At 41.7% G+C, this 19,098-nt stretch overlaps 1 protein-coding gene across 4 annotated transcripts in view; it reads right to left on the bottom strand.

Annotated features, from left to right (window-relative positions):
• VRK2 (VRK serine/threonine kinase 2) overlaps positions 1-18,536 on the bottom strand; it is a 37,419-nt gene extending 18,883 nt beyond the window's left edge. Inside the window, exons 1-7 of one of the 4 annotated variants that reach the window (XM_039567902.1) lie at positions 18,345-18,536; positions 18,068-18,208; positions 8,954-9,051; positions 8,399-8,468; positions 7,946-8,033; positions 7,701-7,809; positions 6,391-6,483 (exon numbers count right to left, since the gene is read on the bottom strand). In XM_039567902.1, coding sequence (XP_039423836.1) covers positions 6,391-6,483; positions 7,701-7,809; positions 7,946-8,033; positions 8,399-8,468; positions 8,954-9,051; positions 18,068-18,203 — 594 coding nt within the window. In that variant the 5' untranslated portion in view covers positions 18,204-18,208; positions 18,345-18,536. The remainder of the gene's footprint in view (positions 1-6,390; positions 6,484-7,700; positions 7,810-7,945; positions 8,034-8,398; positions 8,469-8,953; positions 9,052-18,067; positions 18,209-18,344) is intronic. The other 3 variants (XM_039567903.1, XM_039567900.1, XM_039567901.1) reach the window with 3 other exon arrangements.
• Between the last annotated feature and the right edge of the window lie 562 nt (positions 18,537-19,098).

The raw sequence follows: 19,098 nt of genomic DNA, 5'->3' as shown, positions 1-19,098 counted from the left end.
TTTAAATCCTTCCACTACTATACTCTTATCTTATTTCAGAGTCGAGCAGAATTTCAGTCATTTTATTTTGTTCCTGAGCTCTCTGCTCTCCAGGTGGGCATCCAGACATCATAAACTGCAATATGCCTTTTATGCAGTCCCACGTTGCTTATGGGACCCCTTCCTCCCCCAACTTAAGCAGGCACACACACATCCCCCTGTTTGGATTTTCCAGCAGCTGAGACTCTTCAAATTCAATTCTACTGTGCAGCTTCAAAACCAGAGGAAGAGGCAGCAGCTTCCCCCAGCTGGACTGGACACAGGGCTCCAGGGCCCCAGGGACAGTGGCCACAGGGCTGCTGGGCACCGGCCCAACCGTAATCCCACGCTGTGGAATGCCACTGTCACTAACGTCCTACATAAACTATTGAAAGTGTAGGATAAAACAAAGTGAAACAAACCAGCTCTTCCCAACCCAGGAAACCATCTAGTAAACCACTCCTGAATTTATAATACATTTTTTAAAAGACGCAGAACCAAACTCACTCTCAGCTACTCTGAAGCAAATACACTGAGTTACATCAACGTAAGAGAAAAAAAATTGGGCCTAAATTGCATATACTGCAATAGTGCCACATTCACCATTCCAGCCACAGATTTTTGGGGCAAAACCTCAATCATCTGAAGGCACAGAGATCACTTCTACTAAACCTTATTATATGATAATGAAAAACATCTTATTCGAACCTTAGTTTAGTTTCCTCTTTAGCTACAAAACAGTTTATACTGAAAAAGTCTAAAATGAACTTTTCTGGCACTCACTTGCAATTTAATTATGTCACTGCTGGTAAAGGCAAAAACAAACAAAAAACCCTCAAGAAAACTTAATGCATTACTGTGGAGCACATTCTGTTGAACTACTGATTCCTGTTTGTGCTCCAGGCAACTTCAGATCCCGGGATTGCTGGTGTCTTGGTTTTGCCATTTCTGCTGCAGGATCTGAGCCTATCTGGAGCGTGTAAGCCGGGCTGCAGCACTCGCTTCCTGCACAGGGGTGGCTGTTAACATTACCAATGGTGTTTCTCACCTGACAGACCAGCCAAACTGGGATACAAGATTAAAGACCAGAGGCATGGATGGCTACAAAAGCTGAGACAGGGCATCAGCTGGCTTGGGCTGACCACTTGGATTTCCTCCTGCATCTGTTCTGCAGCGTATTCCTAATGCTCTGGTGCTGCCCGAACTGAGCCCATAGTCAGTCAGAGAACTCACTCAAACTACCCTAAACACCAAGTTTTGTGAGTCTTCTGGATCCTTTGTGGGCTGGCAAGGAGGGAGGACCCCAGAAGGTGCATTCTTCCCAGACTCAGTGGTGCACTTTGGATTTTGCTTGACTACAGGTCTCTGACATGGACAGGAAGATAAAATACCTTTAAAAATTAAGGCAATGCCTTACATTAAAATGAGGTTTTAACTGTTAGGAAAAAAAAATAGACCTGCAGCACCTCTGGCAGCTCTCTGGTTTGGGCTGGCCATACCAGTTTATGTGATACAGACTCCCATATGACAGCCCAGCCTCTTTCAAACTACATCAACAACAGGCCACCTACAAAGTAGCCAGGAATATTTGTTAGTCAAACTTGAAGTAAGTTAAAAAAAACCCCAAAACCACATATCCTATCGCAGTAACTATGTTCTTTTTAAGTTTTAAGCAGCTCCATTAATGCAGTCCATTTTTAACCAACGGATTTGCTTACAATATCTCCAGTAGCCGCATCAGCAGAGCGGTTTTCAATTTATATGGAAAACCCCCTAGAAGCGAGAAGCAGCTTTAAGTTATCCTGCACTGACTGATGATGGAAAGACCTGGAAATAAAGAGGCAACTGTTTCTAAAGCCACTCATGCAGGGTGATCCTAACATCTGATCACAGCACTTTTCCTCAAAAGCTGGCCATGAGTGTCCCAGTTCAGCTTGTTTCTAGCTGGGCCATTTATCACTTCCCTAATTTTCACACCACATTTTTTCCATAAACATGGCAGCCTCTTGGCCACCAACAAAAATCAATCCCCTTCAGCTTGTACAAAACCAGCAATGCACTGTTACAACCTTGCCACAACCATTATCAGAATGACTGTGTTATTTTAAATTACCATTAATTTCATTTCATCAATTCTCATTATAACCCTTTCATCATTAAAAAGATATATAGTTCTTTATAGCTAGTTGTCACTTTTTGATAATGTAACACTGCATGCCCTTCCAAATTTGCTCAGAATATGGTAGAGGTAGTTAATTTAGAGTTTATAGTTGTTGTGGATTTTTTAAGGGTATAGGGAAGGGGAAAAGCAGACGAATATTAAAGAATACTGAGAAAAATTAAGGCAGTTTTCATCTACATGTTCTTTTCTTAGGAGCAACAAAACAAATAAGAACAAAAAAAAAGAACAAAACAGAGCAGAGCAATAAAGACAAACAAGACACTGGAATAAGAAATGGTGCCATGGGTGATGAAGGAGCAGCAGGGACATAAGCCCAGAACAGCTGGGCTTGGCTGTGGTACACTGTGCACTCCTTCCCACTCACCTACTTATTTTAACTCGTGTTTTTGTTCAGGTTTCTCTTCTTTACACATCCCAGTCTGCACAGACTCTGCAATGCTAGGCATGGTCTGTTTTTAATAGACTTTTGGTTTAGACCATGAGCCAGATTTCTGAAGTCTTCACCTTTAATTTCATGCACATGTGAATGTGCCCATCTTGGCCAAGTGAATTATCACAGGCACAAATAATTACCTGTGAGCACAGGCAGCCAGCCACAGTTTCAGCCATCCTCTTCCCTTTTTGTGCATGACTCCTTCACAGTGCTTGGTGTCTGAAGTGCTAAATATCTCCTAAACATGTAATTCTTACAACTTGTACACATGATGATATTTAATTGCACTGAGCTGGGTAGTTATCAGCCTGGCCCTTTGGATTCTTGTGGTATTTCCTTTATCTTTGAAGGACAGAGCAGGAGATTCCTTGCTGGAAGGATAACTGTACAGTGATTTTCTTTGTGTTTCCATTCCTAGGCTTATGTCATGCCTGTAAATAAGTAAGTTGATACCTACTAATAAGAGGCAGATTGGTTGCCAATGGCCAGAGTGCTGCCAGGTTTGCTTGGATACTGGACTACAAAAAGGATAAGGGCAGACTCAGGTCCATTTCAGGACAGGAAGTGTGAAGTTTGTAATTGGGACAGAAAGAGCATCTTTCACAAACAAAAGCCAAGGAAGGAGGGAAGCAGGTTACCAACAGAGAGAGGGGAAGGGGCACAGGGCATCTCTGCCTACTGGAGCCTTCCTAAAAACACCTGAAGGAGAACAGAAAATATTTGAATTTTTCTCAATTCATCTGCACTTCAGCAAGTCTGTCCCAGTGGGCTAAAAAGCAGGAATCACAACGATTCATCTCACAATGAAAAACAGCTTGAAGTCAGAATTGCTTTCACACAACTTTTTCCCATAAGATCAATGCATGATTTCTGTATCTTTTGAAACAATTTTGTATTTTTCCATCTCCGATAATCAAGTCAGAGTTCTATTGTGTAACTACCTTGTCTAAGAAACACTTAAAACCAGGACTGAGGTGTAAATGCAATTAAAATTTACAGCTTTAAGACCCAAACAGACTTGAGTCTGCCCATAGAATCCATAGGGAAAAACTACTACAAGGTGGTTGTGTGGAAGAGGTGCTCCCCCAAACCTCATTTATTTAAAATGCAGATTTTAAGCTCTTGTCTCGTGACCACTTGTCCCTCTTAATAGTATCACCATTTAAATGAGATTAATAGATTTGAATTTCTTTCAGAGTCTCTATCAATGCTGCTTGTTCTGCTTTATGATACAAACAGTTAGAACCATGCACCGAATTATCTTTAACTCTCCACAGCCCTGAGACTGTGCTTCACCTGTAATTTATAGGTCTGATCACTTCAAGTTTCCTTTGAGGCCTCTGTGAGATTCATGGGCTGTGCACTCCCCTCAGTCCATCACTGCTGCTTTGTCAGTCCCTGTGCAGGTCCGTGTTCAGAAACATTGACTGCAGAATTGATCCTGTGACCTGTAACTCAGGGAATGGCCTCGCTGCCTCCTGCTGAGCACATCTGCAGCTCTTTGAGGTCACTCGATTGGGAGCTTCTCCCCATTTCTAACCATCATTTGGAGGTCACACAGTGACAGAACCTTTACTTTATTTGTGTCTCTGCTGTGCCACAGGAAGTAGGGGATAGCAGTATGGATTCCACACGCCCTTTCAGAAAGGGGACTGTTATTTATTGGCTGTGGTGTAAATTCACCAGGTTAATTTACAGGAGAGAGAGAGACCAGCAGCAAAAATTGCATTTTTTTCTGTCATTTAGTAATTTTTGATGTGTATTCTTACGTGCAAATTTGTCACTAGCTTTCTGCAGTTGCAAAAACCATAAAGTTTAGTATAAAGTACACATGCTTTTCTGAACAGAGGTTTATGCCTCTTCATCACAACAGAATATGGAATTATATTTTGAGTAGAGATATAGATTATTTTTAAGAGATGAGTTTTGGTTTCTTTTAAAAACAATTTCTTTAATTCTAGAATGCTTACAATTTATTTTCTCTTAAAATCCTAGACCCTAAACAGAAAGAACCCACCGGCATAAAATTCCTGAAAAACCTCACCACAGAATTTGTTAGGTCAGGCAGTTTTATTATGCCAACTCCCCCTGGAGCTACAGAAGCCCTGGGCTTGTATTCCTGAGTTGGAGTTTGCCACAGGCTAGATGCTCTCACTCCCTATATATGAGATTAGGTTGATCATTTTACCTTTTTTAAGAAAACAAAAACAACCAAGACAATCAAGTTATTCACCGTGTTGGCAGAGAGAAAGGTGGCACAAACACTTCACACTTACAGGAATGGAAGTTTAACTCATACCATAGAAATGCAAGCAAATATTAGAAATTCTCCCCATTAGCACTTCTGAACTAGAATGTGAACTTTTTAAAATGTTTTATAGAATAATTGCAGTGGAAGACAAGTTTTGCTCCAACAAAATTCTACAGAAAATCTCCCAGCAGTGACATACACTTTGTACTGTTGAGTAAGGAGCTACTGGACTACCTATTGATTTCTTTTATTTAATAAACCCTAAAACATCTACCCAGTAACTCACAAGTACCTTACTTCTAACCCATCAATGAGTTTACTATCATTAAAGCAAATTACAAGTACAGCACAATCTTCATACAAATAACACCGGAAACAAATCAGAAAATCACCCAGCTATCTGCCCAATGCCAAGTCAGCTACAAGTATGAACATTTTATGATTATTCTAAGTGGACACTTCCAAAGTGATTGCAATGTGAAAAACTGCAGCATTTCTTGCTGTCATAAAAATACACAACAGCCAAGACAAAAGCAAAGTCATTTGAGTTGTGCTAATGGTTGCAGATTGTCCTGGCTCTAAAGAGCCTCCTCCTCTGGATTCGGCAGAACACCATAAACTGTGCAGCACTAGCTGCTACCACTGTATAAACCCAGGGTTGTCCTAAACAGCCATGCTGCTTTTTAAATGATGTCTTTCAGAAAGCTGACAAGTTAAATTTGACTCAGCCATTTAACTTGAAGCTTTTAAAAAGAGCAGATATACTTGAATGGTTCACCTCCAATGGCAGTGAGCTACTTTGCAAGATCTGTTTATCACTGCAGCAGAGAAACCACAATTGAAGGAAGTATTGCTTACAGCTAATTATATTTAAGTGAAGTTGGAGACATCCTTTTCTCCTAAAGGATGTTTTTCCAATTAAAAAAGCATACTTAGATTTTATTACCTGAAGAAAGAAAAAAAAGACATCAGAAGAGCATGTGGAATGTGGCAGGACCAAAAGATTTGTTTCAAAATATTCCACCCAAGCACTTCCATTTCAAGGCTGACTTTAGAGAACAGCAACTTTAATCCTACTTACCTGTTATATCCACTACAAGGAGCAGGACAGGAGAGTAAGCGCATGGAAACAATTCAAGGCAATACTAGAAATCTAGAACTTCCAAGAATGAAAATACAATGGGGCACATCCTTAATCTTTACTGATACCCTTTAACTGGCATAACCTAGAGCAGCAATTAGGTCCTCTTCATTAGTTTACCCATCCATACTGGTATCCCAGTCAGCAGAACACAGGGAGAGCCAGAAAAGCATAGCTGTGTCCTGCTTCTTTCTCAGCCCTTAAGTGCCACAGAGCCACTCTCAGATCGGTTGTGAGGGGATGTGAATGTTCATGCATAAACTCCTTTTAATATATGAATTATTGCAGCAGAACATATTAACTTAAAACTTTCCAATGGTTATAAACACAGTAGAGTTGAAGTGCAGATAAGTAAACACACTTACCTCGTGTGGATTGCTGTAGCCCAGAAGAAGATTTGCTGCTTTAATGTCACCATGGACATATTCATTTTCATGTATGTATTCCAAAGTATCCAACTAGGAAAGGGTTTAGAACAGAGCAGAAAACATCATCATCTTCTCCATTCTGCCCCTAACCCTGCTACCAAATATTTCTCAGTTGGACAGGGGAATCAAGGGCTACACAGACTGAGCTGACACATTTGGCTTGGACTAATGATGGCAGAGCATGAACAAGCCATACTTTGCATGAGATATCCCAACTGCCTGTGAGTACCAGCTTCTAAATCACAGAGCAAAAATGAAACCAGGACTTTATAAACACCAGAGGAGATGATGAGAACACCAAGAAACACTTAGAAACATCAGATTCAGTCAGTTCTAAAGGTCTGGCATAAATTTAATCCAGCCAGTTATTACATGGCATGCATTTCATGTCACAACCCCCCTGCATCAACACCTCCAGCTCCTTACTGAGGCACAAATAGCTCTAATTATTAGTAAAAAACACATTTGCACTTGGCAACTCATATAAACAACAACCCAATCCTGACCTTGGGAGAGCACAAAGAGTATTACAAGTTTATCAATTACATGACTATGAAAGCCCTTCATTTTTAAAAAAATATTATTGTTTAGGTTAAAAGGATGCTTTGGATGTATCCAGTCTAAGAGTTCCTCTTCTCTTAAAGAAGACCATTAGAAGAACTTAAAGACCATTGCCTCTACTCCATTTTCTGTGTACCTCTGCTCAGCAATAGCAGTATTTCACAACACAAACCATGTTACAAAGGGGCACATATGTAATCTTCTGTTGGAATGTGCCAGTCTACACCCATTTGAAAACAAAACTGGTATTTGCAGACTGGCCAAATCCTGGCCTGTATGATCAGTGTGTTCAGCAAACACACTGAAAATTTGGCATTCAGGCATGCAGTTGTGAACTTTGACAAATATGGATGTCTAATACAATACCCTTCAGACACTGGAAAAAAAAAAATCAATACATGTTGAAACATGAGAATAGGCTTACGCATCTCAGTCTAGACACACACGTTGAAGTGGATGGTCTGTGTTTTAACCTATTAGGAAAAGAATTGGTTTGACCAAATTTCAGTCTATAGGGGGTCTCAACACTGTTTTTTTCTAAAAAAACCCAGAGAAGTAAGAAAATACATAGCATTTACACGTTTAATTCTAAACTCAGCAGCCACCTAAAGGATGTATTAGCAAGATTATTCTCTAGCTGAACTCTGCAAATTTGAGCCACAGTAATTTCCTCTCTCTGTGCGTACCATTCGTGCCCCAAGTTGCAGAACAATCTCCTTCTTAAATCTGCTTCCACAATCTTCAAAGATTCTTTGAAGGTCTTGCCCCAGTCTCTCCATGACCATGAACCTGTAGCTATCAGGAATATGGAAAAGGGAGGAATCCTTTAAGACATGACTGCAAGTTTGTGTCAGATTGAAAAGACTTCATCTCCATTTTTGAAAATGGGTCATCAGTCAAATTGAGGCTTAATTACCATTCATCTTATTACCTTTTTCCCTTGTACTCAGCCAGGCCTGATCCCCAAAACACTGGAATTCCTAAACACCTTATTTTTTTGAGATTCATCCATTTTCTTACTGTAATAGTAAGAAGAACATAACATTGGGTTAAAGGCAGCTGAGAACTCCAGGTCTGGGGTGTTTTCTCTGTCCTAAGGCTGGCCTGTCTCTGGAGTCCAGTCATTGCTGTGCACACAATAAATGGGGCCCTGTTCTGGCTGTTTGGCTTCTGGTCTCCCTCCTGATCAGGAAGGACAAGGACAACACCCAAGTAACAAAACCTATCCTACAGCTATCCAGAATTACCACAGCACCAACTGGGACTGGTTCAGGGTATATAAATGAGCTGGCTTTCAAGCTCTAAAGCAACAGTTCTTAACAGAAGTAGTTAAACCCAAACTTGTCCTTACATCTACCTGAATCAGCGTTGAGACATTACTTACTATGCTCTTGTTTTGCAGCCCTCTGGTAAAACTTCAGCTCAGAAAATAAGGGGCCATTTTCAAGATATTCCTGTTGAGAAAGAAATAAAACTGGTACCATAAAAGGCATTGAAAGACAACAGTTTCTTAAGAAAAGCATGTAAGAAATACCAAGAGAATTAAACCCTTTTTTCCCCATCTCACATATTCCATGTCATCTGAAATTTAATTTTAGTAGGTAGCTAAAAAGAAAAGTTGCTTGGCAATGCATTTTCATAAACAACACAGATTCTTTCAGATACTATTTAAGACACTATTTTCAGAAATATCATAGATCAGGTGTGTTTCAGGTCATAGTCTAATTTTCCTTACTAAACCATTGAGGGGCTGTAATCAAGGGAAAAATGTGTCATGGAAATGCCAAATATATCCCCAAGCAGGGAAAGGATATAAAAAACCCAAAGAACCAAAAGCCACAAGCATGCAATAGAGACCCAATGCTGAAAATAAGGATAGATAATTTAGAGGAAGAACTGCATGCAAGTCAATAATTTAGAAATGAGATCTACACATTACCACTTTAATGACGTGCACTGCATCATCTTCTACAGGAACCTGTGTTTGAGAGGATGCTGCAAAGAGATGGAGATCAAGCTGTATGCAGCAAAATGCAACTGCAAATAAAGACTGTGTTAACACTGAGTCAGGCAACCAAAAAATACACAACAAAAGATAGTCTGAATTCCTGCTTTTAAAGGTCAGAGCTTCGCCAAGCTCAAAGAAATATAAAACAAAAGCAACACACACAGAAGTTTTAATCAACAAGTAGAGAAGCAATTTTAAGCCACGTTTTCAGAAGCCTCCCCCTGCATGTTCATTAAGGAGTAAGCAGGATGTCCTCAGTGCACGTTTGCACCACAATGAGCTATTCCATTAGGACAGATGCTGTTTAAGTCATTCCAGCCAATTGGAAAACCACTGTATTTGGTTGCTGTCAATCTACTGTCGTGACAAAGACACCACTTAAAAGTTCTGACCTACATTATGCCTCTAGACAGGATTGTCTGCTTTCCTCTATTACAATTAATTTGGCCCTAGAACTTGATTTCTATTCTGGCACTATTTAGACACTGGCCTAAGTTAGGGATAGCCACCACCTGCCTAAAGGGGAGCTGAGGGATTGTGCCTCTCAGTGCAAGTAGAGATTTCAAAACAATAATTGACCACATGTGCCAATTACAGCCCAGGAGACAGAACCTCTGTGCACAGACAATGCAATCCTATTTTCTTCTGACCCTGAGAGAACTATCAGCTCTCTCTGATACTACTGAAGCTACATGGAGCTACACTGGGATTAAAATTTAATGAGACTAAATCATCTTTCAGAATCATCACTGAAAAAAGGTAAAAAGAATACAGTTCCTAGGAAATAAGTGTCCCTTTCAAACTTCTGATAATGATCAAATACCAACAACAGTCCAGGTGTGAAACACTTCAACCATCAGCACACACAAAAATAGACCACTTTTATCCACATAATAAAAATCAAGTAAACTTGGATCTAATCAAACCATCCAAGCTTACTTTTTTTGATGGTCAGGGCATAAAAATACTTTTACAATGAACAGACTCCTTCAGCTGCCATCTTCCTTCAATTCTGTTCAGCATGTGGGTTGAATCTGGCAGTGTACATACCCCAAACACCCACAGGCTCCCCACTGACACTTCCCCATGTGAATGCTGCTGTGCCAATAACACATTAAAATAAAATTTAAATATTAAAACAGTAGCTCTGGAAGGTGTGAAGAACTATCCATAAACTCACATAAGTAACAGTCACATTCAGAACACAAAACTACTAGAAGGGAAATTTTGGTACACTTTGAGATTCTTACCATATTGTTGTACTGAAGTGGGAATTAAGGCACAGGCGTTTATGTCTTTTATTTTTCTCTGCCACATATAGAATATGTGTTAATAGAAGACATTAGTTGAAAGGAGAACATCCCATATGTTTTCACTGCATTCAACAACATTACCCAAACAGAATTTTATGTGCTCCCTTTACTAGCAGAGATCAGAAAAGAACCTCTGGATAAGAAAATGTAATTCAATACCAAGTTACTGAATAGAGGGGGTTGATAGGTGTAGAGAAGTATCAAATTTAAATGTATTTGAAAGAGTCTGATCTAACTTCCCTGTAGACTTCTTGACATTTTATAAAGAGAGGCCTCATTCATGATAATCTGGAACACAGTAACAGCTGTCAGGGTAATGAAGAGCAATTAACAGGAGGTAGCCCAGCGAAAGGGCTTTGCCCCTGTGGCTCTTACACTGTGCTGGCTTGGATGCTTTTGGAGTCACACCGAAAGAACATCCTGAAGGAAAATAAACCCAAACGTAACTGGCAATGGTTACAAAGTGAAAAGGGAGAAAAATCAAAGCTCAACAAGATACTGAAACAGGTGCCCCACAAAACGAGTTACAATCAAGACTACAAAAGAAGAAAAGGTATTCGTTTTATGGCACATACATGGAACAAGGCACATCAGTCCCAGTGAATAACACGAACTTCTTACACAGGTAATGCTGGGACAATCAGTGTCATCCATACAGATAAGCAGAAGTTTTATGTGCACCTTTTGTTACATCACTTTAATTACCATTCAGATCTCTACCAGCAATACTCCAGTCGCAGCTCAGAAAAAAGACAGACAATTTTTTTGTCCATAAATAAACATAAATGGTTTTTTAAAAATTGTCTCATTACTATGTATAGCTACTTAACAGACTGGAAAGGCTCCCAAGGTTTAACAAACAGTCTGATTACATACCTCATAGACCACCACCACATACTCTCCTGCGAGTTTAGCTCATAGTTAATTACTGTATACTCGTAATTAGCCATGTGCTAGCCTCGTTCTGTGTGGTAGCACATGGCTATTTATAATATTACAATCAGTTAAATGCTAGACTGCAGGACAGTGAGCAGAGACTCTGCAGGAGAGCACTGCTGATAGGCAGGAGGTCTCTGATGGCAGATAAGTACTCACAGAGAGTACCAGGAGCACTATATGGTGAGATTATGTTTGCAAAAAAACCTTAAAATAGCATAACAAGGGTATGAGTTCCCAGGTTATGCTGCTTTTACCAACTAGAGATGCACAACTCCTGATATTTGGGGAGGGGGGTGTTGATGCAGGCACACAACCAAAACCATTGGCTGCATAACTGGGAGCGCTGGTGCAGGATGAAGCTGTGGAGCAGGCTGTGGCAGTTTTCACCTCGTGCCAAGAGGAGTCTCACAAAACATTTGCAGAGGGCAAAGGGCACAGCTCTGCTTTCCCTTCCTCCCCTTCATCCCACAGTCACAGCTACCATACCAGTGAGGAGCACACAGCTTCAAAATGCCCTCTGAAATGAAGCAGTGCAGTAAGATTCACATCCTAGGCCATAATTTCCAAGTGCAGTGCCTGCACAAGTAACTTACCTTACCATGTCCAGAATTCCCTGGTTTCACCCAGCACAGCAGTTAAGGCCTCATCATCCACTTTAACCATGAATTTCATCCCTTTTGTTGCTGAGTGCCACCACTTTAATTAAAGGAGCTCTCTAAATGTTAACAAGCCATGGTAACAAAAGGGTGTTTGTGGCTGAACTGCCATTTCCTACAACCACACAGCACAACTGCAGCCTGACAGAGGAACGTGCCAATTCCCTTTGCCAGTTCAAACGTGCTTGTTGTAGTTTTAGCAGTTAATTTGTGGCAGCCACATTTGGAATATGGTGAAATATTTTCAATGGCTCTCACAGAACCAGTTTTGTTGACAAAGTTTACACAGTGGAAAAGAAAACAGCATTAATTTGGCAGTTTGGAAGAACATCCCTGTTCCTGTCCACAGCTGGTGTCTTTGCCACTGCTGGATATTTTGAGGATATATTTGTTTGGGAAACATGAATAAAAGTATTTTCAGAAGTTCTTTAGCTGCTACTATTTTATTTTTGCTTTGTTCCACTCATTAGCTAATCCTGAAAAGTGATATATCAACTTAGTTTTTGCAGAAATCAAAACTAATCTCAAAAATATCACATTTTTGAGGTCACAGGCTACCCATAAAAAAAGCTGGGAAAGTTCTGACCCTGTTTAAGTCAAGGCAAGACCTGTTAAATACAATGGGTAACAAATGGGAGAAATGTTGCTCAGAGCATCTAGCAATAAAAAAAGGATCCAAGCTGCAGCAATAGAACTACTGAAAACAAAACGTACACAAGTAAATAAAAAGTAGCATTTGCTATTAAACACAACTTCAACCATTTCCTACATCAGGAAGGTGCTAAGGCAAATGTTTACAGGCAAACAAAGCACATTGCCTCCCCCTCCCACTGCAATATCCAATTATTTCCCAAAAACTGAAACATTCAGTGTTTGAAGGGTGTTCACACTCCACTTTTGATGCAGCCAAAGGACAATCTGCTTCTATTACTTTATAGATGCAGCATCATTTCCTGGACAGACTTTTCTGAGCAGTATATTTGAACAAGTTTTATTCTAGATTCTTCTTCCAAGTAGCTCTAAGAATGTAGAGGGGTTTTATACAGATAACAGGTACATAACCCTCCATAAGGCCCATCTTCCACCAGACCAAACCAAACTGATTTTGGGACAAAATAGTGTTCAACTGCTCCACTGCTTCGCAGGTAACTCCAAATGCCTCCAACTTAAGAACAGGTAGGAAATTTCACTACATTTCTTACTCATGTTTCCGTGAAACCTTAATCGTGGCTCACCAGAGCCAAAGTTTTTGTATTCCACAGCAATGGAAGCCAATTGTTTGACTTTCAAAGTTAATTACGCTAAGCTGGAATAAGGATGACACATCCTTTAACCCCAGGCAGAAAAGCTTTGCATGGCCTGCTCTTACAGCACTCTCAGATGGGAGCCCAGGCCTCTAATATTTAAAACTTGATGCACAGACTGTTTTCTGGCAAGATTCTGCTGCAGCCCATCTGCTGGTCTGACATGGTGCCCACTTAGAAGATACAATGCCAGTTTCAGTAGGGTACAGGTGCCAAAGACAACTGAAGGAGTGCCCTCTGCAAGGCAACAGGTACCTTAGCCGTCCTCCAAAGCTCCTCCTACATCCCCCACTGAAAATAAATAAAAAATAAAGTTTTTTGCTCTCCCGACCCCCAGCATTACTCAGAATATATGGAAAGAGAATCCCCAACACATGATGTGGCAGAACTCTACAGTGTAACAGTAATGATCTCTGCAGGCTTTTTAACAGGCTTTAGACTACTGTGCAAAATGAATTACACTTTCCAAGTTAAGACTGTCAGCTTACAGAGGACCAAAAAAGAAAGAGGGAGGATTGCAGAGGAAACACTCATCAGCAAGAACTAGCAAAGGTAAGGAGTATTTTCTCTTTGACTGATGGTGCAGATCCTGTACCATGCAGTCAGCCCTAAGTAACCTCTGAGTAGCAAAATCAGGCTAAACATGTAATTTAGTTTGCCTACAAACAGGGTGCTTGCAGTATCTCTATTTGTACAGTTTAATGTCAGTGACTAGACAAAAAGACCCTTCCTGAAGGGGTGTTTGTCTACCAACAAATTTATTTTCACGCTAAGGTTCACTCACACCTGCAAGTACAACGCATTTTAACATCTTGAAGTTAAGGAAAATCCATCCCTATCCTGAGCTACCTGCTAGTGCTTTTAGTTATAGGGCTTCCTTAATTAAAATTCTTCTTTCCATTGAACTAATAAAAATCATGCTGTATTTATATTTCAGTATCATTTTACTGCATTTTTAATTCATTTGCTGCATTATTTTAATTTAAGCAACTCCTGGAGGACTTTGTTTCTCCAGAACCAATTGCTAAAGCAGATTCCTAAGCAAACCAAGGAATGAACAGTAGGACCAAGAGCGCTTCCATCAGTGCTTCTCTTCCCTTGACAGAGGTACCCCCCCGCTCACAACTACACAAATTATCTATGAAAATTAGTCTGAAACAGAAACAAACTCTTTCACACCTCAGCCTGATTCCCTGAATACCAACAGTTAGATTGCACTAGGATCGAAGCTTAAAAGAACAGGCCACGCCAGACTTTGTCTTTACCTCCACCAGTAGCAGGGCTCACTGTACTGCTAGTATTAAAAGACAATATTCACCCATTTAATCACTATTTACTGCTCAGGAAGAAATTCTTTCCCTCTTCCTTGAAAATGTGAGGAAAAATTCAAAAGGATAGTGCACTGGCTATGCTGATCCCCAAGCAGGGCAGAATTCAATGACGACTTTATCGATACTTATTTTCCTGAGCTTCATAAAATTAAAACACATTTACAATGTGCTAAGTTCTACTGTAAAAGACACCATCTAACAAACATTTGTACGTAAATGTAAAAAAAATTTCTGTTTTTCAGAACCATCCCTTTCCATGAGAAAGAAGCCAGCAAGTAGATAGTGCTGTATGTAGCAGTTCTCACTGTGACAGAGGAATCTTAACAAAACATTGTGTGACCTTTCTGCATTTAAATTTTCAGTCCAAATTGTACATTAATAGAGTGCTTGCAGCAGGACTAGAGAATGATTTATATAAAGACTGGTGTTAATTACTGGCTGTGATCAGAGAGATAAATGAGAGAACGTAAGGCTCCTCAACTCGCTTCATTTTCCACTGTTCTCCACAGGGCTACAAACCAGTTGTGAGAGCACCAATGTTACAGCCTTCCTCAGCTGCTCTTCACTCTGCTCCCCTTATCAAAGGGATAACAGCTCTACCTGAGGTGCCTGAGAGCAAATCAGCACCAGTAACACAAAAATAAAACTTCCAATGTACAATAGCATAGTTAATTCCTATTTATGAGCCACGTTGCTCTTGCTATGGCAAAAACAGTGCTTGAGAGGACATCTCTATAGGGCTTCTGTGACTTTTTCCTTAGCTGGGAGGAATCAGTGTTTGCAAGCCTTCTGCTGCTGGATTTGCTCTGGCTGAGACCAAAGTGAAAAGGCAAGGGAAGGAACAAGTCAACAAAGAAGTAAATAAGTTGGCACAGATTGGAAAGAGTAAGACTAACCAGAAAACAAGGGAAAGCATTTGTGAGGCAGGACAGAACATGAAGATGGTGGTAACTTTCATGCACATAATTAGAAGTTCAGAAGCCCTATATTTGCATCCCAGGACTCAGGGTCAGTAAATGGCTTTCAGCAGCTTGGATTTAGTGAACAGAACCTTCTTCCACAAAATGCACCCCTAGTAAATATATTTTGCAGAGATGCCGTAAAATTTCTCAAGAACATTGTTATAGATTAATGGAGTATGGAATACCCTTAATGGGAAATTAAGCTATAACAACCACATCAAAATCTTTACACTGCTACTGTAAAAATACTTATTAAAAGATATAGCTGGCAAAGTTAACCTTTACTTTCATAAAAGGGCTGTGCTCTTCATACCTGGCAGGCAATCGAACCTATCTCCACTCTCCAGTCTCCCACCTCTCTACAGCTCTTTCTGGGTGAGCTCCTCTCTGAAAGTCAGTGGTCCTCTCACACCTTTTTCTAGATGTTCTAAACCCAAGTCTGAACAGCTCAGAGAAAACAGGTGTCTACAAGCACCTGTACCTTAATCTCAAAAACTTGTCATCTACTTCACTCCCCTTGGTTCTCAAAGACAGCTGAATTTTGTAGCATCAAGCCCCCAAAAAGCTGCTGAATATAAAAACATCAGAGATCAAGAGGTGGACAAAAAAAAAAGCAAGCTTCAGTGTCAATACTCAGGGATAAATGTCCCTTTCCTCTTTAATTGATGAGCTACAAGGGGAATTGAGCCTTCAGTTCAGTGCTGCAGGTAGCATTCACTGTTCCTCCTGAAAGAAGGGATTAAATGAACACACAAATACCACTACAAAAGTGGCAGCTGCCTTTCCTCAGCCATGCTGTCACTTACAAAAAAACAGAGAATAGCAACACCAACAGTCCCTGATTGTATTCTCATTCTAATCCACTGACTGCTCTCCACCTCAGTTCAGTGGGAGCCAAACTGCAACAAACACCTCAATATAAGAAACCACCTTGGTGGTCTCTGTGATCAGGCAGAAAACTCAAATCTGCATGGAACTGTCTGAATCCCACATCCTAAACCACCCTCAAGGTCCAGTGTGATTTGGCTGCAGCAGGAATTTGGCTGCAGCAGGAAATGACAGAGCTGTATTCTGAGTGATTCAGGAACACAACATTACTTGTCTTACACTTGGAGAGCTACACCCACTACAGCCTTGCTTTCTGCACTCCATCCCCAGCTCCCTCACACCCTTCTGTCTGTGGGAGACTTCTGCAGGTTCCCATCTTCCTGTCCTTTACCTTTGAATGGCAGTACCCAGAGACACCTTCATTTTTTAGCTCATGCTAAGGTCTATTTTCTCATGGTAACATCTCTCATGTGCCCAACACACAGCATCTCTCAAATGTAACCAACTAATGGTTCATAATAAGGTAATAAGATATATCAAAAGGATGTATCATAATACTAAGATATATCAAAAGGAAAAAGAAGGTAAATACTCCAATACGTGTCCTACCCTTCCACTCCTCTGTATCTGCAGTTAGCTGAAACCCCTATATTGCCACTGGTTCTGTCTGCAGAGCAGTGAGGAATAGTGTGAACTACTGAAATTCCAGAGAAAACCAAACCAGAAACTTCACTACAGGAAGCTCTTGGATGTACTGCTACTGGATGTATAGCTGATTTCTGCATCAAAGGAAGCTGGTCTGGGTATAGGAACGACTTGCTTAAGTTTTATGCCTTAATATTCCAGAGTTAATACTACTCTAACTTAAAAAGATCATGTTAGGCTCCAGAGACAACGTAGTAAACTGCTTCTAGATAATTCTTTACTCCTCAATACAAGCTCAGTTTAGTTCCAACCAGACACTTTGTGCCATGAAAAAAAGAAAAACCAAACCACCCGAGCTCATATTGCCTTGAACACAGGATTTGCTCTTTCACAGAGCCCAGCAACACTAACATACATTACACCCTCTGCAGTGACCCAGAATGCTTTACAAACTGCCTTTCAGAACTATTCACTCCTCACAGAGCACAGACTGACTGAAATGCAGCAGCTTCTTTTGAAGGAAACACAGAAACTTATCTAGGCCAGAGCAAATACCAAACACCACTTCCACCTCTGCTGAAAAGATGTGAATTCAGAGGCAGCACCCAGCTAAGTACTGTTACTGTTTTGTTTCCTGGATGAAAACTGATTTACTCTTGGCCAGAAAATAATACTTACAATAACCAGAAACTGAAAGAGGGCTACAGAGCATTAGGCTGGCATAAGGCCAAAACCGTGGCTAAGAAAAGCACTTTTCCTTTGAAAAGCATCACCTGGCAGTGCTCTTCGGTGGTCTTTGACACAGTGGCACCTTGGTTGCCCCCCCACTCAAGATCCACAGAAAAGTGCATTAGTATCCAGCAAAATGAGCTGGACAGGCCATGGAGAACACGCTGCATCGTAAGCAGGAATGGAACGGGAACACCAGCTCAGAAAACCACTCCTGGACAAGGATCACCACCGGCATGTAAACAAGAGTAACTTTTTTTAAAGTTACTGCCTTATCCAGCTCAGAAAGTTACAAAGCAATTTGCAAGTCACCCTCTTAATTATCAGCGGTATTTTACCTAAATAGATCAAGCCAAATCCTCCCTGGCCGATCTGACTGCCCAGCCTCCAGGTTTTTCCTTCGGTGTCTTTCAGGATCATGTCTTTAGGGAGCGGGACTGGCAGCTTGCCTCTGCCGGGACCTTTGGGCGGCATCGTACCTTGAGCGAGCAGAAAACCAAGAGAAAGTTTGTTGAAAAATAGTTACCGGCAGGTACAATACCCCTCTATGTGCTTTGCCCACAGGCACGGAACAGGGACGGGGCGATGCCCCTCAGCCCGCTCCCCCTCACCCACCTCCACAGAGCCCCCTCGGCCTCCCCCCGCCGCCGGCCGCAAACTTCCCAGCCGGGCACTTCCGCAGCAGCAGCAGGAGGAGGGAGGAGAACGTGGCTGGACGCCGTCTTCCCGCGGGGAAACCCGGGGCGGGGACCGGGCAGGGCCGGGACAAGGGACTCCCGCGGCGGCCGCCTCCTCACGGCCCTCAGCGCGGGGGGGGCGGGCGCGCGCCCTTTCCCGCCTCCCCTCAGCCCCGCCCTGAGGCGCCGCCGCCACCGCCCCCCCTCAGAGGCGCGTAGCGGGAAGATGGCCCCCGGAAAGTGGCTGTGTCTCGGGCGCTCCGGCTCCTCGCTTCGGGGGCAGGGAGAGGGGAGACAGAGCAGCAGGGCGATTACGGAGAACGGAGGAGGAGGAGGGAGATGGAGCAGGGAGATCATGAGGGACGGAAGAGCAGGGGGAGATGGCGTCCGCGAAGCTGCCTCAGCCCCAGGTTTTCCCGCTCTCCCGCTTCTGAGGCTGCGCTTTGCAAGGGAGGAACTTTTTAAAATTATCTAGTGCATAGAGAAGTAGGAGATCAGACGGTCTCCTGCCTGAGGTAAAAAAGAGAACAAAATCTCAGCTGACAGGATTTGAGGTGCAGCAGGCGCTTTCAGGAGGTGCAGCAAAGTCACAGAGCTGTCATGGTGCCACGCCTCAGTCAGGCCACTTCAGTTTTCCCTCAGGATCTTCCTGGCAGAAGTCAAAGGTAACAATCTGCACCAAGAAACACAGG

This window comes from Corvus cornix, chromosome 3, assembly GCF_000738735.6.
Source record: "Corvus cornix cornix isolate S_Up_H32 chromosome 3, ASM73873v5, whole genome shotgun sequence".
NCBI lineage: Eukaryota > Metazoa > Chordata > Aves > Passeriformes > Corvidae > Corvus > Corvus cornix.
Note: the sequence above shows the minus strand (reverse complement) of the source record. Positions and strands in the feature narration are given on the sequence as shown.